General features: G+C 38.7%; 1 protein-coding gene across 1 annotated transcript in view; it reads left to right on the forward strand.

Moving 5' to 3' along the window:
* Positions 1 to 21,740, forward strand: part of SPTLC3 (serine palmitoyltransferase long chain base subunit 3) — a 133,882-nt gene that overhangs the window by 18,971 nt on the left and 93,171 nt on the right. The window contains exons 2-4 of the mRNA XM_003134257.4: positions 9,802 to 9,984; positions 18,021 to 18,175; positions 18,769 to 18,917. Of these exons, the coding sequence (XP_003134305.1) occupies positions 9,802 to 9,984; positions 18,021 to 18,175; positions 18,769 to 18,917 (487 nt within the window). The remainder of the gene's footprint in view (positions 1 to 9,801; positions 9,985 to 18,020; positions 18,176 to 18,768; positions 18,918 to 21,740) is intronic.

Below are 21,740 nucleotides of genomic sequence, written 5' to 3' on the forward strand. Positions count from 1 at the left end.
ATCCAACCGTCTGTCAATGGACATTTGGATTGTTTCAATATCTTGGCTATTGTGAATAGAGCTGCAATGAACATGCGGGTGCATGTGTCTTTTTTAAGGAGAGTTTTGTCCAGATACATGCCCAAGAGTGGGATTGCTGGGTCATATGGTAGTTGTATGTATAGATTTCTAAAGTACCTCCATACTGTTCTCCATAGCGCTGTACCAGCTTACATTCCCACCAACAGTGCAGGAGGGTTCCCTTTTCTCCACAACCCCTTCAGCACTTGTTATTTGTGGACTTATTAATGACGGCCATTCTGACTGGTGTGAGGTGGTATCTCATGGTAGTTTTGATTTGCATTTCTCTAATAATCAGGGATTTTGAGCATATTTTCATGTGCTTGTTGGCCATCTGTATATCTTCCTTGGAAAAATGTCTATTCAGGTCTTTTGCCCATTTTTCCATTGGGTTGTTGGCTTTTTTGCTGTTGAGTTGTATATGTTGTTTGTATATTTTAGAGATTAAGCCCTTGTCAGTTGCATCATTTGAAACTATTTTCTCCCATTCTGAAAGTTGTCTTTTTGTTTTCTTTTTGGTTTCATTTGCTGTGCAAAAGCTTGTCCGTTTAATTAGGTCCCACTGGTTTATTTTTGCTTTTATCTGTGACTTTGGTGCTTTGGGAGACTGACCTGAGAAAACATTTGTAAGGTTGATGTCAGAGAATGTTTTGCCTATATTCTCTTCCAGGAGTTTGATAGTGTCTTATCTTATATTTAGATTTTTCAGCCATTTTGAGTTTATTTTTGTGCATGATGTGAGGGTGTGTTCTAGTTTCATTGATTTGCATGCAGCTGTCCAGGTTTTCCAGCAATTCTTACTGAATTTTCCCATTTTATGTTTTTGCCTCCTTTGTCAAAGATTAATTGACCATAGGTGTCGGGGTTTATATCTGCATTCTCTATTCTGTTCCATTGGTCTGTCTGTCTGTTTTGGTACCAGTACCACACTGTCTTGATGACTGTGGCATTGTAGTACTGTCTGAATTCTGGGAGAGTTTTGTCTCCTGCTTGTTTTTTGTTTCTCAGGATTGCTTTGGCAATTCTGGGTCTTTTGTGGTTCCACATAAATTTTTGGATTGTTTGCCCTAGTTCTGTGAAAAATGTCATGGGTAATTTGATAGGGATTGCATTGAACCTGTAGATCACTACAGATATTAATTTTTCCAATTGAGAAGCATGGAATATCTTTCCATTTCTTTACATCTTCTTTAATTTCCTTGATTAATGTTTTATAGTTCTCAGCATATAGGTCCTTTGCCTCTTTGGTCAGGTGCATTCCCAGGTATTTGATTTTTTGGGGTGCAATTTTAAAAGGTATTGTGTTTTTGTATTCCTTTTCTAAAATTTCGTTGTTAGTAGACAGAAATGCAACTGATTTCTGAATGTTAATCTTATATCCTTCTACTTTGCTGAATTTATTAATCAATTCAAGTAGTTTTTGGGTTGAGTCTTTGGGATTTTCTGTATATAGTATCATGTTGTCTGCATACAGTGACAGTTTTATCTCTTCTCTTCCTGTTTGGATGCCTTTTATTTCTTTTGTTTGTCTGATTGCTGTGGCTAGGACTTACAGTACTATGTTGAATAATAGTGGTGAGAGTAGGCATCCCTGTCTTGTTCCAGATTTTAGTGGAAAGGCTTTCAGGTTTTCTCCATTGAGTGTTATATTTGCTGTGCGCTTGTCATAAATGGCTTTGATTATGTTAAGGAATGTTTCCTCTATACCCACTTTGACGAGAATTTTTATCATAAATGGATGCTGGACTTTGTCAAATGCTTTTTCTGTATCTACTGAGATGATCATATGGTTTTTGAATTTTCTTTTGTTAATGTGGTGTATGATGTTGATTGATTTGTGTACGTTGAACCATCCTTGTGAACCTGGGATGAATCTCACCTGGTTATGGTGTATGATCTTTTTGATATGTTGTTGAATTCGGTTGGCTAAAATTTTGTTGAGAATTTTTGCGTCTATATTCATCAAAGATATTGGCTGATAGTTTTCTTTTTTGGTGGTATCTTTGTCTGGTTTTGGAATTAGGGTGATGGTAGCATCATAGAATGTCTTTGGGAGTGTTCCTTCTTCTTCAGCCTTTTGAAAAAGTTTAAGGAGGATGGGCACCAGATCCTCTTTGTATGTTTGGTGGAATTCGCCTGTGAAGCCATCTGGTCCTGGACTTTTATTCATAGGAAGTGTTTTTATGACATATTCAATTTCATTTCTAGTGATCGGTCTGTTCAATTGATCTATTTCTTCTTGATTCCAGTTTTGGCAGGCTGTTAAGATTCTAGAAAGTTGTCCGTTTAGTCTAGACTGTCAAATTTGTTGGCATATAATTGTTCATGGTATTCTGTTATGGTTTTTTGTATTTCTGCCCTGTCCATTGTGATTTTTCCTTTTTCATTTCTTATTTTGTTTGTTTGGATTCTTTCTCTCCTCTTCTTGGTGAGTCTAGCCAGAGGTTTGTCAATTTTGTTTACCTTTTCAAAGAAACAGCTCTTGCTTTTATTGATGATTTCTATTGTTTTTTGAATTTCTATTTTCTTGATTTCCTCTTTGATTTTTATGATTTCCTTCCTTCTGCTGACTTTAAGTTTTTTTGTTCCTCTTTTTCTAATTCGTTTAGGTAGTGGGTTAAGTTGTCAATTTGAGATCTTTCTTCTTTTTTGAGGAAGGCCTGTATTGCTATGAACTTCCCTCTGATCACTGCTTTTAAGGCATCCCATAGATTTTGAGTGGTTGTGTCTTCATTAGTCTACAATTCGTGTTATTCCCTTAACTGGGAATGAACTGATCTGATGGGATTCTTCGAGCTGCACGTAGTGGAAGACTCAACTACAGGTAGATTAAAAATGAGATTGTGTGGAGTTCCCTGGTGGCTCAGCAGGTTAAGGATCTGGCATTGTCACTGCTCTGGCTCAGGCCACTGCTGTGGCGTAGGTTCAATCCCTGGTTGGTGAATTTTGCATGCTGCAGGCACAACCAGAAAAAAAAATGTTATTCCTACACAGTAAGAGTCTAGAGATGGAAAGAGTCTAGATTGGTGCAGTCCCTGGGTTGGTTGTTTCAGACTCATAACAATGACTACAGGACTTTTTTCCACCTCTTCTTTCTCTTCAAAGCATAACTAAATACTTCCCCTTGTGCTGCAATTCCGGATGTCCCAAGCATCATGGTTCTTCTCACTTCAGGCACCATGCCTCTAACTCCTACCCCTTCCTCCCCTCTCACAGTTACTGTCTCACTCTCCTGCTGTTCCCCATGCATGGGTACTGGCCAAGGCCCTATATATGTTCTTTTTCTTCTTTTCCAAATATTTCTCCAAAAGCAGCAGCATCCATTCTAATAGTTTTCTATCATCTTTACTCAGAAGATTTCATGAAAATTAGAACCTTGAAAGAATGTTTACTCTGGGGTAGGTACTTTGCATACATTATCTCATTTGATTTTCAAAACAAACACTCCTAACTCCATTTTACACTTGAGGCATTTGAGAGCAAGGGGAATTAAGTCACTTGCATAAGGTCATAGAGTCAAAACGTGAAAATGTCGGGATTTGAACCCAGGCACTCCCTCACCCCCCACCTAAGCCCTCTCCATCACACTCTACCTCCCACAAGACTGGGCTCACATGCCACCTCCTTCAGGAAGCCACTCGTAATCACCCAAAGTGGTATGATCCCTCTGTTTGTGTCTCTCTTATGACATTTACTTTTACTCTGTGTTATGCATCCTGCGTTATGATTATGCTCGCTCCCCTCCCCCCACCACATACACCACGACACTATGTTTCTTATTCTGGGAGAAAGAGACTACAGTTATTGCTTTCACAGTCTCTTAATATTAGCCTAGGACAGTGCACAATAGGCAGCCAGGAAAAGACCTGCTAACTTGAATGGAAGTGTAATTATCCTCCCACCACGTGCCGACACTGTAACAGGAATGCAAGAAGTAAACACTCCCCAGGGGGCCACAGCATCCCAAATGACCAGGAACTCTGGGAAAAGTGGCTCTATTTATTTTTAATTCTATGAAAGAAAAAAGAAGAACATAGAAAGAAAATAACCAATAGCTGGGACAAACAAAGGAAGTATATTACAGATGAACATGTTAGGTGAGCCATGGCCAACAAACTTATTATGCAAGTTTTCAGGCCTTGTTTACTTTGATAAGACAGATTTTCAGATATCAAAAGAACCATCCAACCCCAGATTGAGACATCCTTCCCAAGAGGCTTGACTGACTTCCATTCTAAATGAAGAAATTTGGCAAGTCAGTCACTTTTTATCTATTAAGTAAGACCTATACATTTCCAAATAACTGTTCTCCATGAAGGCATCTCATTTTCTCTCTACCAAATAAAATTACATTACATTAAATTAAAAATAAATAAAGTTATATGAGAAAGTAGAGCAGATACTGGTTTGGGCTGATGGACATTGTTGGAAACTTCTCCTTTTGTGATACAACTGTCTTTCAGAACAAGCCACAGGGGCCCGGGGCAGGGGAAGAGTTCCTATTGTGGCTCAGTGGGTTAAGAACCAGACTAGTATCCATGAGGATGTGGGTTTGATCCCTGGCCTTGCTCAGTGGGTTAAGGATCTGGCATTACCACAAGCTGCAGCGTAGGTCACAGAAGCAGCTCATATCTGGCATTGCCCTGGCTGTTGTGTAAGCTGGCATCTGCAGTTCTGATTTGATCCCTAGCCTAAGAAATTCCATATGCTGTGAGTGCAGCCTAAAAAGACAAAAAAAAATAAAAAAATAAAAAGGAAGGAAGGACAGAGGGAGGAAGGGAGGGAGGGAGGAATAAAGAAAGAAAAGGGAAAGAAAAGAAAAGAAAGTTACACAGGCCCAGTCTGTGCATACAAATGAGGATTTTATGTGCATTTATACAGTCTGTTATACACAGTGCAGGTTTGCTTTAGACCAATTCAAGCAGAAAGTTCCCATAAATTTTCGTGGGGGAGAGGGGCTGCTCTGCTTGATTTGGCCACATAATAGAGCTCAGAAGTGACTATAGGTGAGGGAAAAGGAAAAACTCTAGGGTCCTCACAGGATGGCCTTTAATATCCTGGAAGTCCTGTATGCCTAGGTGACTGAGGCATCCTCTAAGTCAGCCAAAGTGGTTCATTTGCAAGCAGGAGAAATCAAGTTTCTGAAGTCACCCACCTGGGGCACCCTTCACTCACCCTTCCTCATCTGTGATGCTCTTAAAAGCAGGAAGTCCCCAAAATTTGGTCCTAAGCATCCTGCTCTTCTTTTGATTTTGTCCTTTATCACATTCACCTTCAACCATGGTTTTCACTGGGCCTCAGAGTGGTTGAGGATCAGATCCTATGCTTCAGCCAGGCCTTTCTGTTTTCCTGCATCTCTAACTGTCTGCAGGGTTCTACCCCCCAGTCAGCAGGTCCACATGTATTCACCATCTCCCCCCTTATAAGAAGTTTTCCTTCTAATTCCCTCTTTCTGCCTATCAACATTCCTATAACACTACTTGAAGATACTTCTCATTTCTCTTCCTTGACCTCAAACCTAACTAACCATGACAAAATCTTCCTGAGGCTCTCATTCCATTTTGCAAGAGTTTGGGCAAATATAGGAAAGAAGAATGCCCTTGGATGTTAACTGGGTCAGAAGGTCACCAAGGATGCTGGAGATAGTTGCTGTCCAAAGGTCATGCACAGAACAGAACCAAGGAAGGGAGCCAAATGGCACTAGACCAGGAAGGTCAGCTGCCCATCAGAACTACAGGATTGGTGTGAGGACATAGAGGGAGGTCAGGAAGTCAGGGGCAGGGTCTGTCTCATTCATCTCGGAATTTCCAGACTCTAGCACATTGCTGGTTCATGGAAGATATCCCCTTAGCACCCTATATTCCCATATATGAGGCATTTGTTATAATCTCTCCTTCACTTTCCATTCAAGACCTCATCTTAAGCAATGCTCTCTCACTTTTGTTAACTTAAATCACAAGGGTAGCATTTGGAGAAGATATCAGACAAAAGCAATTAGCCATTAATGTTAGTTTGGGTTCGAACCTGATATAATGGATAAATAAGAACTCAAGGAATTTTAGTAATATTTAGTAATATTTTATGGTATTTTTGACTTGTCAATTCAAATTTAAAATGTCATCATAAGAAGTCTTTTTAGAAATTGGTTTAAAAGCAAGTAATTTAAATTAAAACTATTAATCCCCTAGATAGATTTTTGTTTTCTTTTTATGGCTGCACCTGTGGCCTATGGAAGTACTCAGGCCAGCTGAGGCCTACACCACAGATATGGCAACACTGGATGCAAGCTACATCTTCATCTTCAACCTATACTGCAGCTTGTAGCAACACTGGATCCTAAGCCCACTGAGCAAGGTCAGGGATCAAACCCGTATCTTCACAAAGAAAACATTAGGTCCTTAACCTACTGAGTCATAATGGAAGCTCCCCAGATAGATTTTTTTTTTTTACCTTGATTATCACATATTTTGTGGCTTAGAATATTACTTTCAGGGACTCTATCTCATAAAGATTCCAAAAATACTGCATCTCAAACAGTGTAGAGGAAATGAAGGCAATGAAATAGTCTAGAAAACTGTGTTGGTGAAATCAAATGATGCTTAGAGTATGAGTAGCAGAAACAGTATTTCTAACTAAGATAATTTTATATAGTTCATCATTCTAAATATATATGTGTAAGCTAATAAATTAGTAGACATTTGACCATTTCCTATAAATCACTAAAAGTGGTCAAAACCCTTCTTATGGATTATCTCATTGGGAAATGGGGAATCTGAGGCTTGCATTACATTTGTTTAATTAAGAAATGAATGAATGTAGGAGTTCCCGTCGTGGCTCAATGGTTAGCAAATCTGACTAGGAACCATGAGGTTGAGGGTTCCATCCCTGGCCTCGCTCAGTGGGTTAAGGATCTGGCATTGCCGTGAGCTGTGCTGTAGGTTGCAGACGCGGCTCGGATCCCTCGTTGCTGTGGCTCTGGCGTAGGCCAGTGGCTACAACTCCTATTAGACCCCTAGCCTGGGAATCTCCATATGCCGCAGGAATGGCCCTAGAAAAGACAAAAAAAAAAAAAGAAATGAACGAATGTATAAATATTTATTAAAGACAAAAACTTAGTAGCATTAGGAATGATTTATTCACTAATGCACTGAGCAAACATTGAGCTACTGTATGCAAATCAACTGAAAAGGATTAAGAATGGTTTGATATTAAAAGTCTACTTTCCATTGGAATGTCGACCCCTACAATAAAAGAGAGGAATATTTCCTTTTCGTTTAACTTTTTACTATGAAAAATTTCAAATATTTAGAAAAGTGAAAAAATAAAATAACTACCATCCATGTAAGCTCCATCTAGATTCAACAGTTACTAATATTTTCCCCAAACTGCTCTGTCTATATGTTTAATTTTTGAAGAATGATTTGAAAGAAAATTGCAGCTATTATAACACTTCACCCTCCTTAATACTTCAACATGCATCTACAAATATTAAAACATTTTCGCACATACCCATACTACTACTTTGACTCCTAACAAAATTAACATTTCCTTAATAACATATATTTCCAGTTCACATTTGGATTTCCAACAGTTGTTCAAAATATGAATCTTTTATCAGTTTTTTTACAAAAGAAAAAAAAAAAAAAAGAGGATCACTTGGGTGTTTTTTAAGTCCCCTCCCCCAGGGGACTTTTTCCCCAGTTTGATTGAGGGGAAATTGATTTGATTTTTCCCCAGTTAATAAATAATAATTGTGTGTATTTGAGGTATACCATGTGATTTGATATATGTATACATGAAGAAATTATTACCACCATCAAATTAATGCCTCCGTCACCTCACCTAACTACCTTCGTGTGTGTGCATGTCCGCTTGTGTGATAAGAACACTTTAGATCTGTCTTAGCACATTTCAAGCACGCTAGGCCATATGACCAACTACAGTTACCGTGCTGAACATTAGCTCCCCAGAACTTCTACATCCTTCAACTGAAGGCTTGTACTCTTGACATCTCCCCATTCCTCACCCCCACCCACCCCCAGTCCCTGGCAATCACCAGACTCTGTTTCTACTCTCTGTTTCTGTGAGCTCAGCTTTTTTAGATTCCACATGTTAAGTGAGATCACTCACAATTTGTCTTTCTGCGTCTGGCTAATTTCACTTAGCATAATGTATTCTCAGTTCATCCATGTTGTCACAAATGACAGAATTTTCTTTTGTGTGTGCGGCCGAATAATATTCTAGGTGTATATGTGTGTATATGTGTGTGTTTATGTATATACGGAGATCACATTTTCTTTATCCATTCATCTATCAATAGATGGTTTCTGTATCTTGTGAATAATGTTGCAGTGAACATGGAAGTACAGATATCTCTTTAAGACACTGATTTCATGTCCTATGAATATATGCTCAGAAGTGGGATTGCTGGATCATGTGGTAATTCTTTTAGTTTTTGGAGGAACCTCCATACTGTTTTCCATAATGATTGTGCTAATGAATGTTCCCACCAACAGTGCACTAGTGTTCCTTTTTCTCCACATCCTTACCAACACTTATCTCTTTTCTTTTTGATAGCAGCTATGCTAACAGGTATCAGGTGATACCTCATTTTTTTTATTAAAGTATAGTTGATTTACAATGGTGTGCCAATTTCTGCTGTACAGCAAAGTGACCCAGTCACACATACATATACTGTCTTTTTCTCATATTACCTTCCATCATGTTCTATTCCAAGAGATTGGATTAGTTCCCTTTGCTACACTGCAGGACCTCATTACTTATCCATTGTAAATGTAATAGTTGGCATCTACTAACCCCAAACTCCCAGTCCATCTCACTCCCTCCTCCCTCCCTCCTGGCATCCACAAATCTGTTCTCTCATTGTGGTTTTGATTTGCATTCCCTAATGATTAGTGATGTTGCACACTTTTTCATTTGGCTGTTAGCCACTTGGATGTCTTTTGGGGAAAATGTCTATGCAGGTCCTTTGCCCATTTTTAATTAGGTTATTTGGTATTTTGAGCTATATGAGTTCCTTATATATTGGGTATTAACCCTATATCAGATATGCAGTTTGCAAATATTTTCTCACTCTGTAGGTTGCCTTTTTCACTTTGTTGCTCTTTTCTTTTGCTCTGCAAAAGGTTTTTGGTTTGATGTAGCCCCACTTGTTTATGTTTTGCTTTTAAAGACCAGGCAGTTTTCATACAGAAAATCCCGCATTGTGGATTATCTGATTGTTTCTTCCTGAAGTCATTTACCCGATATTTCTAGTGAAATGGAAGTTAGATGTTAGAGCTTGACTAAATTCAGGTTAAATATTTCATCAGAGGAGGAATATTACATTGTGATAAGAGACCAGAGTGGTGAGTTCTTCTAACAGCTGTGACGTAGTTTGATCACCTGGTTAAGGTTGTGACCTCAGGTTGGGGAGTAACCTCCAGGGTGATACTTTAGCATCTTGTAAAAGCCTCCTCCTCATTAACTTTTTACTTAATAGATTTAGAATCTATTGAGACTTTTTACCTGAATCAATTTTTTTCATTAGGAGTTGTGAAATGAAATGTACATTGCTGATTACCCTTTTCAATGGTCAATTTCTAATTTTCTCCAAGCAGCTTTAACATGATCTGAAATACGTTATTTGAAATGTAAAAGGTTGAAAGTCCAAAATTTTAAGTGTCAGAGTTTTATTCCAATGGGCAGACAATAACCTTTAATTTTCTTTTGCTTTTTTAGCAAAATGGAAATTCAAATTTCTATAAGCCAATTGTTGAATCCTTTGAAGAAGCGCCCCTTCATGCTATGGTATTCACTTACTTGGGATATGGAATTGTAACGCTGTTTGGCTATCTCAGAGATTTTTTGAGAAACTGGGGAATAGAAAAATGCAACGCAGCCGTAGAGCGAGAAGAACAAAAGGTATGTGTGAATACCTCCCGGGGTTTTTGTCAATGCCTATTCTTCTATAGAGTGTTCACACAAATGATGATGTGTGTACAGATCCTAAAAAGAGTGACACACTCAGGACCTACTCAGGGAAAATTCTGTTCCTCTGCATTGGCTAAACTTTTTAAACACTCCCTGTGCCTTCATAGACTTGAGTTTTACAAATATTTATTGAGCAACTATTACTTGCCAGACACAACTACAGTTTTTTTCTACATTATCATATTTAATTTTTATAGCAGCCCCATGCAGTAGATATTAAAATGTCATTTTAAGTCAAAATATAAGAGCAAAGGCATGAGTGGGATTATATTCTGGTCTTCTGAGTAAACGGAGTAATGTTATATTCTATTATGGACTAAGAGAGTGTGTTTGAGTGAAATATGAGATTTTTATTTCATCTATGTCAGCGTTTCTCAATGTTGGTACCACTGACATTTTAGGCACTCTTTGATGTGGGTGGTTGCTTTGTGCATTGCAGGATTTTTAACAACACCTCTGACCTCTACCAACTAAATGTAATTAGCACTCTCCCACATATTTGTGACAATCAAAAATGTCCCCAGACATTGCCAAATGTCTCAAAGAGTGGAAAATCATCCTCACTTTAGCACCACTGATCTAGATACTTTCAGTAGTTGATCCATGAGAGCCCACATCATCCCCTTTTCACAAGGAGCAAACAGGACAACCTGGAAAATATTCAGAGATCTGTGAAGAGCCTGAAATCCTATTAACATGTTTTCCAAACTGTGTCAAATGATTTGTGATACCATAAATCTCTTTTTTCTAAAAAATGCTTTGGGATATGTGATTGTGGGGATGGATTATTTCACATGTTGGAGGCTTGAACACATCTAAGCAAAGAACAGAGGTAAGGCAGGAAGTTTAATGTAATGAGAGAACCTCAAATCCCTTGACTTAATGACTAGTTGCCATGGTGAGCTTAACTCTTGTTACAGTGACATAAACATGACCACATCCTGCAGAATTCTTATTTTGGAATGACCTTAAGTGAAGTGTACCACCTGCAGAAGAAAATCAGGCTGAGTTTGATTATTACCCTTCCTTATACCTTGAGCAAGTATTTGAACATAGGCCCACACTAAGTAATGGGTTCTAACAGAGAGGAAAAGATAGGTCCTTCCATCAGAGAATTGATCTGGTGTGCAAAAATAGACTCACAAGAAAAACAATTGATAAAAATGATGATGGGGAGGAAGGCAATAATAAGAACAGTGATTTATGCCCTGTGATTCCCTTAGGAAGTCATGAAGGCATGTGCTGGGGCTTGAGTGGTGGGCGAGAGTTTGCCTCGTGAGCAAGGGTGCAAAGGAAGACACCCTTAGAGAAGGGCACTCTGTGCCAAGGCAGTCATTAACTCATTAATTAAGCTGGATTCATTTTGAGCATGTGTTTTGTGCCCCGCACTGTGCTACAGTCTGGGAACATAAGAATAACGAAAGCAGATACAATTCTTGCCTTCAGAGAGTTGACCACAGAAAAGGCAATTGCAATAGAATTTGGTAAGAGGTACCGTAGAGGTAAATAGATGACATCAAGGGAGCATAGAAGAGAAACAATTAACCTGGAATTGGTGTTCTGTGAAGGTTTCTGGGAGAAAGAGGAGGTTAAATTGATATCTAAAGGCTGAAGAGTAAGTAGGAGGGCACAGGAAGAGGCAAGGCGGGCTGGAAAGAGGATTCAGAGAGAGGAACTGTGGTGTGAAATGGCTCAGAGGTAAGAGAAAACATTGTGCATTTGAGGAGCCAAAGAATTCTATGGATCAGAATGTCGGGAGTGGGAGTATGTGGGGAGAAAGATTGTTTGGGAGGCAAGCAGGGACCATAGTATAATGGGTTTTTATAAGACATGGACATTTAGTATAAGAACAATGGGAAGGCATTGAAGGATTTCAGGAAGAGGAATGCAGAGCTGCAAATTAGATAGATTGTATTCATTGCCCTATAAAAAAATGGATTGTGAGAGGACAACATAAGGACCCCCCCCAAAAAAAAAACACCAAAAAACAAAAAAACCCCATCAAAAACCAGTTCAGAAGTTGATGTAGAAAGCCAGGTTGAAAAAACCTAGATATGACCTACGCCACAGGCACAGCAACAATGCAGGATCTGAGCCGTCGGCGACCTACACGACAGCTCATGGCAATGCCGGATCCTTAACCCACTGAGCAGGGGCAGGGATGGAACCTGCAACCTCATGGTTCCTAGTCGGATTCATTTCTGCTGTTCCAGGGCAGGAAATCCTTTCCCCTTTCCTTTTTATTATGGAAATTGCCAGTAAAAGCAATCTTTTTGTCCATGCTTCCTTTTTCATGCACTTTGTTACACATAGGTTCCTTTGCACTTACTCTACCCTTTCCTAACATAAATGGGTTCATATCAAACATACTATTGTGTGACTGCCGTTTTGTTTTTGTTTTTTTTTCCCCCTAACTATATACTGGAGATCTTTACATGCCAGTGGGGGATTACCTCATTCCTTTTAATAGATGCATGGTGGTGTTCCATAAATTGTTGCATGATTATTTGTATTCCCTTTTTTTTATTGAAAATCATTCTTCTAGGAACAGCATATGCATTTATTCAAGGATAATTCCTAGAAGTGTCTTTCTGGGGCCAAGGGATGTATATTTCAACACCAAAGTATTGGCAAATTATCTTTTAAAAAATTTGCCCAGCTGGACTCTATACAAGCAAGCAAGTATATGTGCTTGCTTTCTTGTTGGTACTTGATATATTGATATGGTCAACTTGTATTTCATTTTCGCCAATCTGATAAGCGAACATTTTTTGTTTGTTGTTTTTTAGGGCTGCATCTGTGGCATTAGTAAGTTCCCAGGCTAGGTGTCAAACTGACACTACAGCCAATGGCCTACACCACAGCCATAGCAACACAGGATCCAAGCCACATTTGTGACCTACACCAGAGTTTACAGCAACACCAGATCCCCAGCCCACTGAGCAAGGCCAGGGATCAAACCCACATCCTCATGGATGCTAGTCAGGTTCTTAACCCACTGACCCACAGTGGGAACTCCACATTTTTTATGTTCTTATCTTTTTCTGCATTTCTCTTTAGTAGTGAGACTGAGCTTTTTTTATATGATTATTATTCATTTATATTTTTTCCTCTTGCATGGCTTATTTGTAGCCTTTGCTCATAATTTTATTAAATTGTTTTTTCTTACTGATTGAGAGAAGCTCTTCTTACATACATACATATTGATCATTTGTCTGTTAGTTTTAAATATTTTCCAATTCTGTTTCAAGGCTTTTAATTTTTTTCTCTGTTATATCTAGCCATATATATATGTTTAAATTTTAAGTCACATATATCAAGCACTTCTTTTATGTTTACTTTGTTGTTATTATTTCTATTTTTGCTGTTTTTTTTCTCTTTGGTTAATCATGTTAAGAAAGGCTTTTTATTTTCATCTTATAGTTATAACAAATGTTCCAATAATTCCATTCAGTACTTTTATGATTTGGAGTATTTATATGTTTAATCTACAAATCCATCTAGAATTTATTTCTATGTGTTTTTTGAAGTAGGAGGACTATTTTTTTAAAGAAATGTTTTAATTGTCTCGATATCATTCATTGGAGAGTTCAAAAAAATTTTACCCACTTATTTGAAATAGTGGTCAATCTGTCAATTCTGTTATGTGAATCTGTATGTTTTTAGAATTAGCTTACCAGGTGAATTTATTTATTTATTTATTTATTTATTTATCTATTTATTTACTTATTTTTGTCTTTTTGGCATTTCTTGGGCCGCTCCCACAGCATATGGAGGTTCCCAGGCTAGGGGTCGAATCAGAGCTTTGCTGCTGGCCTACACCAGAGCCACGGCAATGCTGTATCCGAGCCGCGTCTGTGACCTACACCACAGCTCACGGCAACACCGAATCTTTAACCCACTGAGCAAGGGCAGGAATCGAACCCGAAACCTCATGGTTCTTAGTCGTATTCGTTTACCACTGTGCCACGACGGGAACTCCAGCCAGGTGAATTTAAAAATGAGAACTGTTGCTATTTTAATTGGAAATGTATTAAATCGATACATATTACAGGTCAATTTTGGAAAATTTGGCGTCAATAATATTATATTTTCTCATTCAGAAAGGTGAAATGTCTTTCCATTTATTTAGATATTTCTTTTGTCCTTTAATAAAATGTTATAATTTTCCTTATTCTAAAATCTTATTGTTTCCTCTTGTGATTATTATATGGTACAATTTTTTGAGGGTGGTGCTATTTGAATACTACCTTTTCCCCATCCAACATTCAAATTAGTTGTTAATGGATATATGAAAGCTATTGATATTTTAATATTTGAATTTCAAATGCTACTGCTTTAATGACTTCTCTCCTTAATTGTTACAGCTTCTTAGAATCGGAATTTCTTGTAATTTTCCACATATGCCATGAAAAACCATATTGTCTTTTAGGTCTATTGCAAACTAATTAATTACGTCATTTGAATCCTCTAGACTTATTTTTTGTCTCTTCAAACCTATAATTTCTGAGAAATGTGCTTTCTACTGTGACTGTGGGTTCTTCAGGTTTTTCTTATTTATTTCAGGGTAACAGTCATATACACCGATGGCTTTTATAGTCTTGGTAGATTTTTTCCTTTTTATCATACTTTATTTTGCCTGATATTAACATTTACATATCTGCTGTTTCTTCAATAGTCATTTGTATTTTCCATCTTTTTTATTTTTAGGAATGTTTTTCTCTCATTAGAAACATATAGATTTACTTTTAAGACAAATATGAAAGTTTCTATGTTTTAATAACATGAGCTAAGAACAATTACTGACTTGAACTACCTGAAATCATTGTTTTTAAAGGTCAAAAATAGTCAAACAGCAATTTCAAATGGTTAAAACCATTTAATTACAAATTTGTTCAAGCTTATTCCTACCATCCTTATATTTTACTTTCACAATTTCTGGGGTTTTTTTTTTTTTGCTTTTTAGAGCCACACCCGAGGCATGTGGAGGGTCCCAGTCTAGGGGTCTAATCAGAGCTACAGCTGCTGGTCTATACTATACCACAGCCACAGCAATGTCAGGTCAGATCCAAGCCGTGTCTGCGACCTACACCACAGCTCACGGCAAGGCTGGATCTTTAATCTGCTGAGCAAAGCCAGGGATTGAACCCACAAGCTCATGGTTCCTAGTCGGATTTGTTTCTGCTGCACCACGATGGGAACTCCTGTCATTTATTTTTAATTTTAAATATTTTTCCTTTCATATTTTTGGTACATTTGATTGAGTTTTCTTTGTTCTGCATTTTCCTCGTCACTGTTACATACAGTATATCCCTTACTCTTTAATGGATATTTAACATGTATATTTAGAATTTAGCTACCATTATTTAGTAAGTAGAGTCATTCCCTAATCAGGACAAGAATTTAATATAGTTTCACTTTTCACAATACTCATTCTCAAAGTTGTCATTTATTTATAAATTTTTAGTTTCTGTTTCTTTATATTACATATATAAAACTACTTGGGGAGTTGGTGTCATTGATCAGTGGTAACAAACCCAGTTAGTGACCATGAAGATGAGGGTTCGATCCCTTGCCTTGTTCAGTGGGTTAAGGATCCAGCATTGCTCTGAGCTGTGCTGTAGGTCACAGATGCTACTGGATCTGGCATGGCTGTGGCTGTGGCACAGCTCAGCAGCTGCAGCTCCGATTCTATCCCTAGCCTGGGAACTTCCATATGCCGCAGGACATACGGAAGTTTGTTTTTCTCTAAAAAGACAAGCAAACAAACAAACAAAAAAAAACTGCTTGGGCTAAACCATATTTCATCAGTGTCTTCCTTCACTATTTTTTTCTGGTATCTGTCTTCCTCCATAGCTATTTCGTTGTTTTATTGAAGTGCATGCTCAGTTATTACTGAAAAGACTCGTGGGAGTTAAACTCATGGCTCCTTTCATAGACTGGAATGTTTTTATTTAAATTTCTGACTTGATGGCAGGCTTGGCTGAACATTGGATTTTAAGTTCAAAATAATATTCCCTCATAGTCTTTTACACCCCTGTCACCTAAGAAAAGTCTGAAGCAATATAATTCTTATTCCCTGTTCTATAAACTGCCTTTCTCCCACCTCTGAAGACTTTTGTGATTCTTCTCTTTATCATTCTGAAATGTAACCAGGACATAGCTTGGTGTAGGTTTTTCCTTATTTGCTCTATTCAGGACCTGACAGACCACTTTAGGGGCCATACCTTTCTTCCTCTCTGGGACTTTCCCCTCATCCTTCTTCTTTATTCCCTCTTCCATCTCACCTCCTCCTTATCCTTCCTTCAATCTTGCAAATCCTATTAGAGATGCCAGAGCTTCTGAATCTGTCCTTCATATCTCTTGACTTTTTATTTTTTCATACATTCTTGTCTCTGTTTTTTCATTATGTCCTGGAAAGATAGTCACCTTACTGTGCTGGTTTATTAATTTACTTCTCAGCTCTGTCCATTATGCTTTTGAACTTTTTAATTTTTTTAAAGGATGGATTGTTTTTTGTGTCTTTCTAAACATGTCACCTATATATTTTTGAAATTATTTTTCTGTTTGCTGTATTAAGTATTTTTGTTAAATGTTAGTTCTGCTTATTGTATTTGGTGCCTCTATATTGTACCAGTTTTCCTGAAATAGTGCTGATGTGTGCTCACTTTTTTTTTTTTTTTTTTTTTTTTTTTGGCTTTTTAGGGCTGAACCCAAGGTATATGGAAGTTCCCAGACTAGAGGTCAGCCTATGTCATGGCCACAGCAACATGGGATTCAAGCCACATCTGTGACCTACACCACAGCTCACACCAATGCCAGATCCTTAAGCCATTGAGCAAGGCCAGGGATTGAACCTGCATCCTCATGGATGAGGTGGGGTTTGTTACTGCTGAGCCACAGTGGGAACTCCTATTTTGTTTTTTAAATATCTGGGTTTTTTTGTCATTTCATAGGACTTTCAGTAGAATCCATACAGGCACTGACCCTGCCACCTTTATTCAACCTCCCTCTAATTTCTTACTAGGAAAAATTAAATGTCGCCATCTTTACTTTGTGTTTCTCATACTTCAAAGAACTGTGGCTCACAATAATATAATACAATGATCCTATCCAACAAAAAAGAAAACACATATTTATTTTATAATTATTCTGAGCTCAGCCCTGGGTAAGAGAAACAGTTGTTTCTCAAAAGGAAATAATAATATAAAATGAAATATTAGGCGAGAATTGTCAGTGAAGACACAAAAGAAAAACTGTTTGATAATGTACAAATTCATGATGCTATTTGTTACTGAATGGGCATGTGGTTAAATCAAATAAGAAGGGGCATGCTTCTAAATTGGTGGGTTTTTTTTTTTTTTTTAAGCAATGGATATATTGTCTTTACTTCCTTATGAACACCTAGCCCTGCAACAACAGGTGTCCAGCCCTTGAGTTCTCAGTGGTTTACGTAAATCAGAATACATGTTGGGAGATCTTCAGCTTGATTTCTAAGCCCTTAGGCATCCGCCAACAGTTATGCCAACAGAGCCAACCATGCAAGCTCAGTGACCTTTCTAAAAAGATAATGAGTGGGGTCAAAAAAGTTAAGACCTAATTATCATCCAACTAATTTTTTCCCCAAATACACTGCTTTAGGCACAGATGCATTTTGTTACCCTTCAGATAGAGTTCACAGGGATTTATTGTCTCCAGTACTCATTTGGGGACCTGTATTGTGCTGGCTGTCATCTTTGTCACCTTGATTTGCCACATATTTTACTTCCCCCTTTAAAAAAGTTACCAGGAGCTGGAGGCTCACAGAGTTATTTGTCGACCCCACCTGTCCACCTACCCACAGACCCTTGCTCAAAATATCTCAGGTGGAATATTTTCATAGCTCCTCCAGGTCTTTGAGCATCAGATTGCAAATGAACTACAAAAAGCAAGGGACCAAAGGTAAACTTCTGCCTCTGTTATAACAGGATTTTGTGCCGCTGTATCAAAACTTTGAGAATTTTTATACACGGAATCTTTACATGAGAATTAGAGACAACTGGAACCGGCCCATCTGCAGTAACCCGGGGGCTCTGTTTGATGTGATGGAGAGGGTGTCAGATGACTACAACTGGACATTTAGGTGAGGCAGCCACCTGGAGGGGCTTGATTGAAAGAAAATTCTTTCAAGGAAATTCTAGCATGGGCACCAGATTAGAGATCTGAAAAAAATAAAGCATGGCACAGCTGGTCCTCCTTTGCCCTTGGCAAAGCCCTCATGATGCCAGTGGGGAAAGTCAGAGTAATTAAGTTACCATGGGTAGCTCGTTTGTATTGAAATTAAAGAGAAATCTGTGCCAGGAGGTGAGGCTACAGAAGAGTTCTTTTCAGCTTTATCGACAAATTGTAACCTCCTACTTCTTGCTGAAGGAGACACTGATGACCATGGCTCTTTCTCATTTAGAAAATTCTTGCTGAAATTTAAACCAGCATATCACAAAAGCAAGTACCTAAGGAAAAGTAGGGCTGAGTCATACTCCGTGGTCCCGATACCGTTTTCCAATGCTCTGCCCAGCTTTATTATGGGGTTACTCTCCCCCAAGGGCAAATAATTTTGTGATAACAATGCAGAACAATTTGGGCCAAACTGAAGGTCTCTTTGAGAGGCTTTTATGGGATACTAGGATGATATTACATGAGAAAGCTCTGTATGTTCACCTGTCCTTCTCTCTGCAGGTCTACTGGAAGAATCATTAAAGATGTCATCAACATGGGTTCTTATAACTTCCTTGGCCTGGCAGCTAAGTACGATGAATCCATGAGGACAGTAAAGGATGTTTTAGAGACCTATGGCATAGGTGTGGGCAGCACCAGACAGGAAATGGGTAAGTACCTTTGCAGTTTTTCAATTTTGTCTAGTCAGGTCTCAGATTCCTTCTGGCTACTTCTCAAATCTAGATCATATCTAGACTGAGTGCCTTAAAAAGTGGTTACAAAATGCAGAAAGAAAAAAGTATATGATGATCTCTTGGAAAATTCAAGCGTTATGCTCTTAGAAGGCAATTTTAATTAAGATTTTAATTCTCCAGAATAAGTAAAAATGGGTCCTTCCTGACCACAATATTTAAGTAGAAGCTGTTATGCCTCTTCCATCTGGTCCTTTTCTGGGTCTTTTCTCCAACTTCTCTTTTTTTAAGAAAACAATTTTATTGATGTATAATTGCTATTCAAAGAAAAATACTGTACCTGTTTAATATGTATAATTTGGTGAGTTTGGACATATGCATACACCTGTGAAAACATCACCACAGTTGAGTACTAAACATATCTGTCACCTCAGAAAGTGTCACACTGTCCTCCCTTTTTTGTGATAAGAATGCTTACCATGAGATCTACCTACTCCCCCCCCCCATTTTGCTGAAACAAATTTTATTTTATTCTTATTTATTGAAGTATACTTGACATATAATATTACATCAGTTTCAGGCATACACCTAATAATTCTGTATTTAGAGATTTACCCTTTTAATGAATTTTTCAAGTGCACAATACAGTATTGTTAACTATAGACACTGTGTGGGAAGGCAAGTCTCTAGAACTTATTCATCCTGCATCATGGAAGCTTCGCACCCATTGAACAACAACCTTTCATTTGGATTTGGCTCTTTCTCTCATTTTATTTTTATTATCTATCTATCTATTCATTTATTTTGGCTGAGCCTGTGGCATGTAGAAGTCCCAGGGCCAGGGATCAAACCCGTACCACAGTGGTGACAATGCCAGATCCTTAACCCTCTAGGCCACCAGGGAACTCCTCTCCCACTTTTCTTAATAATGTCCATCATTGATCTTGCTCTTGAGCTTGTATATTGCCCATGAACTTGAGCTTCATAAAAGGAAGAATGAGTTGTGTTAACTGTTGTGTTGAATCAATGAATGAGAAGGGTGGAACAGAATGCCTATTTATTTTAGCTGAAACATTTCCTCTTATTCAGGAGAGTAAAGTCTGTGAAGAGGACACATCTGCTCCTCCCATTTCAGGGAAAAGGAGCAGAGCAAGCTTGTTCCCATAGAGCACTTTGTGCTTCCTGGCCTGTTTTCTTCCCATGTATCATCTCACTTATTCCTCACAAAACCCTGTGCTGTAGCAGGTAGCCCCAATGATGGTATTTCCATCTTCTAGAGGAGGAAACGAAGATCACAGTGATTAAGGGATGTGCTCACGGTGGCCAGTGACCCATCCTAACACCCAGTCTAATTCTGCTTTTCTATTAAGCAGTTTTCCATCCAGGATAATACATGTGAGGCTCACCAACTCAGTTTTAGGCCAGTCTAGGAATCCAAGGTACATCTGCTAAAGATGGAGTTACCATGAATGAAAATTGAGCCACAGGCCCCTCTTAGATAACCAGTTGGCAGAAGGGCTTTAAAAACATCAAATTATTCAGACTTGTGCAATAAATAACAATTCAAATGGAAGTTACTTTTAAAATCCACATAGCCAGTAAATACATAGCTAAAACTCCAGAGGGTGTAAAAGTTGCCCAGGTTTCTTAGGAAAGACACTGTATCACCTTTTTTTTTTTTTTTTTTTTTTTTCCTTTTTAGGGCCACACTTGTGGCATATGGAGGTTCCCAGGCTAGGGTTTGAATAGTAGCTGTAGCTGACAGCCTACGCCACAGCAACAGGGGATCCAAGCCACTCTGTGACCTACACCAGAGTTCATGCAACACTGAGTGAGGCCAGGGATCGAACCCGCATCCTCATGGATACTAGTTGGATTCATTTCCACTGTGCCATGACAGGAACTTCCTGTATCTTTATTTTAAGGCATGAGACCTGGAGAAATGAGCAGGGAGCAAAAGAAAGAGAAGAAAAGCTGTCTGACCCCCAGGGCCCCATTAGGGGATGGGGAAGAGACTGGAAAGGTACCCCTGTCATCAGAGACATGGAGTCAGTAACTCTTGGGGAGGTTGCCTCTGGTGCTGGTGGCACCGAATACCAGGACTGTCAATCAGGAAACACATTCCTAAGATGATGACCCCCACCTCACTGAGAACAATCCCCAGTCACAGCCATGAGAACCTGAAGGAGACAGGTTGACACAGGTGATGATTTGTCTTCAGTGAACACAGATAAGGGAGACTGGTCTCCGATTCTGCAGACTTGACAAACCTAGAGAAACCAGGCAGAGATGGAAAATCTGGTTTGGATAACTTGCAGCCTACATTCTTTCTCCACCTACTTACTCATCTTTCTGAGTCGCTGGGCTTTTAAAACTTACTTGCTTCATTGAACTCTCCAGCTCAAGCTCTAGGAAGATGTTAACAGTTTTTCAAGGAAACATCAAGAGAGCAAAATAAAAGCCATCCACATTAATGATAGGCAACTAGAAGAACCGAAAACAAGAATATAAGCAGACAGGAGTTCCCGTCATGGCGCAGTGGTTAACGAATCCAACTAGGAAACATGAGGTTGCGGGTTCGATCCCTGGCCTTGCTCAGTGGATTGAGGATCTGGCGTTGCCGTGAGCTGTGGTGTAGGTCGCAGACGAGGCTCGGATCCCGTGTTGCTGTGGCTCTGGTGTAGGCCGGTGGCTATGGCTCCGATTCGACCCCTAGCCTGGGAATCTCCATGTGCCGCAGGAGCGGCCCTTGAAAAGGCAAAAAGAAAAAAAAAAAAAAAAGAATATAAGCAGTCAAAGAAA

This window comes from Sus scrofa, chromosome 17 (assembly GCF_000003025.6).
Source record: "Sus scrofa isolate TJ Tabasco breed Duroc chromosome 17, Sscrofa11.1, whole genome shotgun sequence".
Classification (NCBI taxonomy): Eukaryota; Metazoa; Chordata; class Mammalia; order Artiodactyla; family Suidae; genus Sus; species Sus scrofa.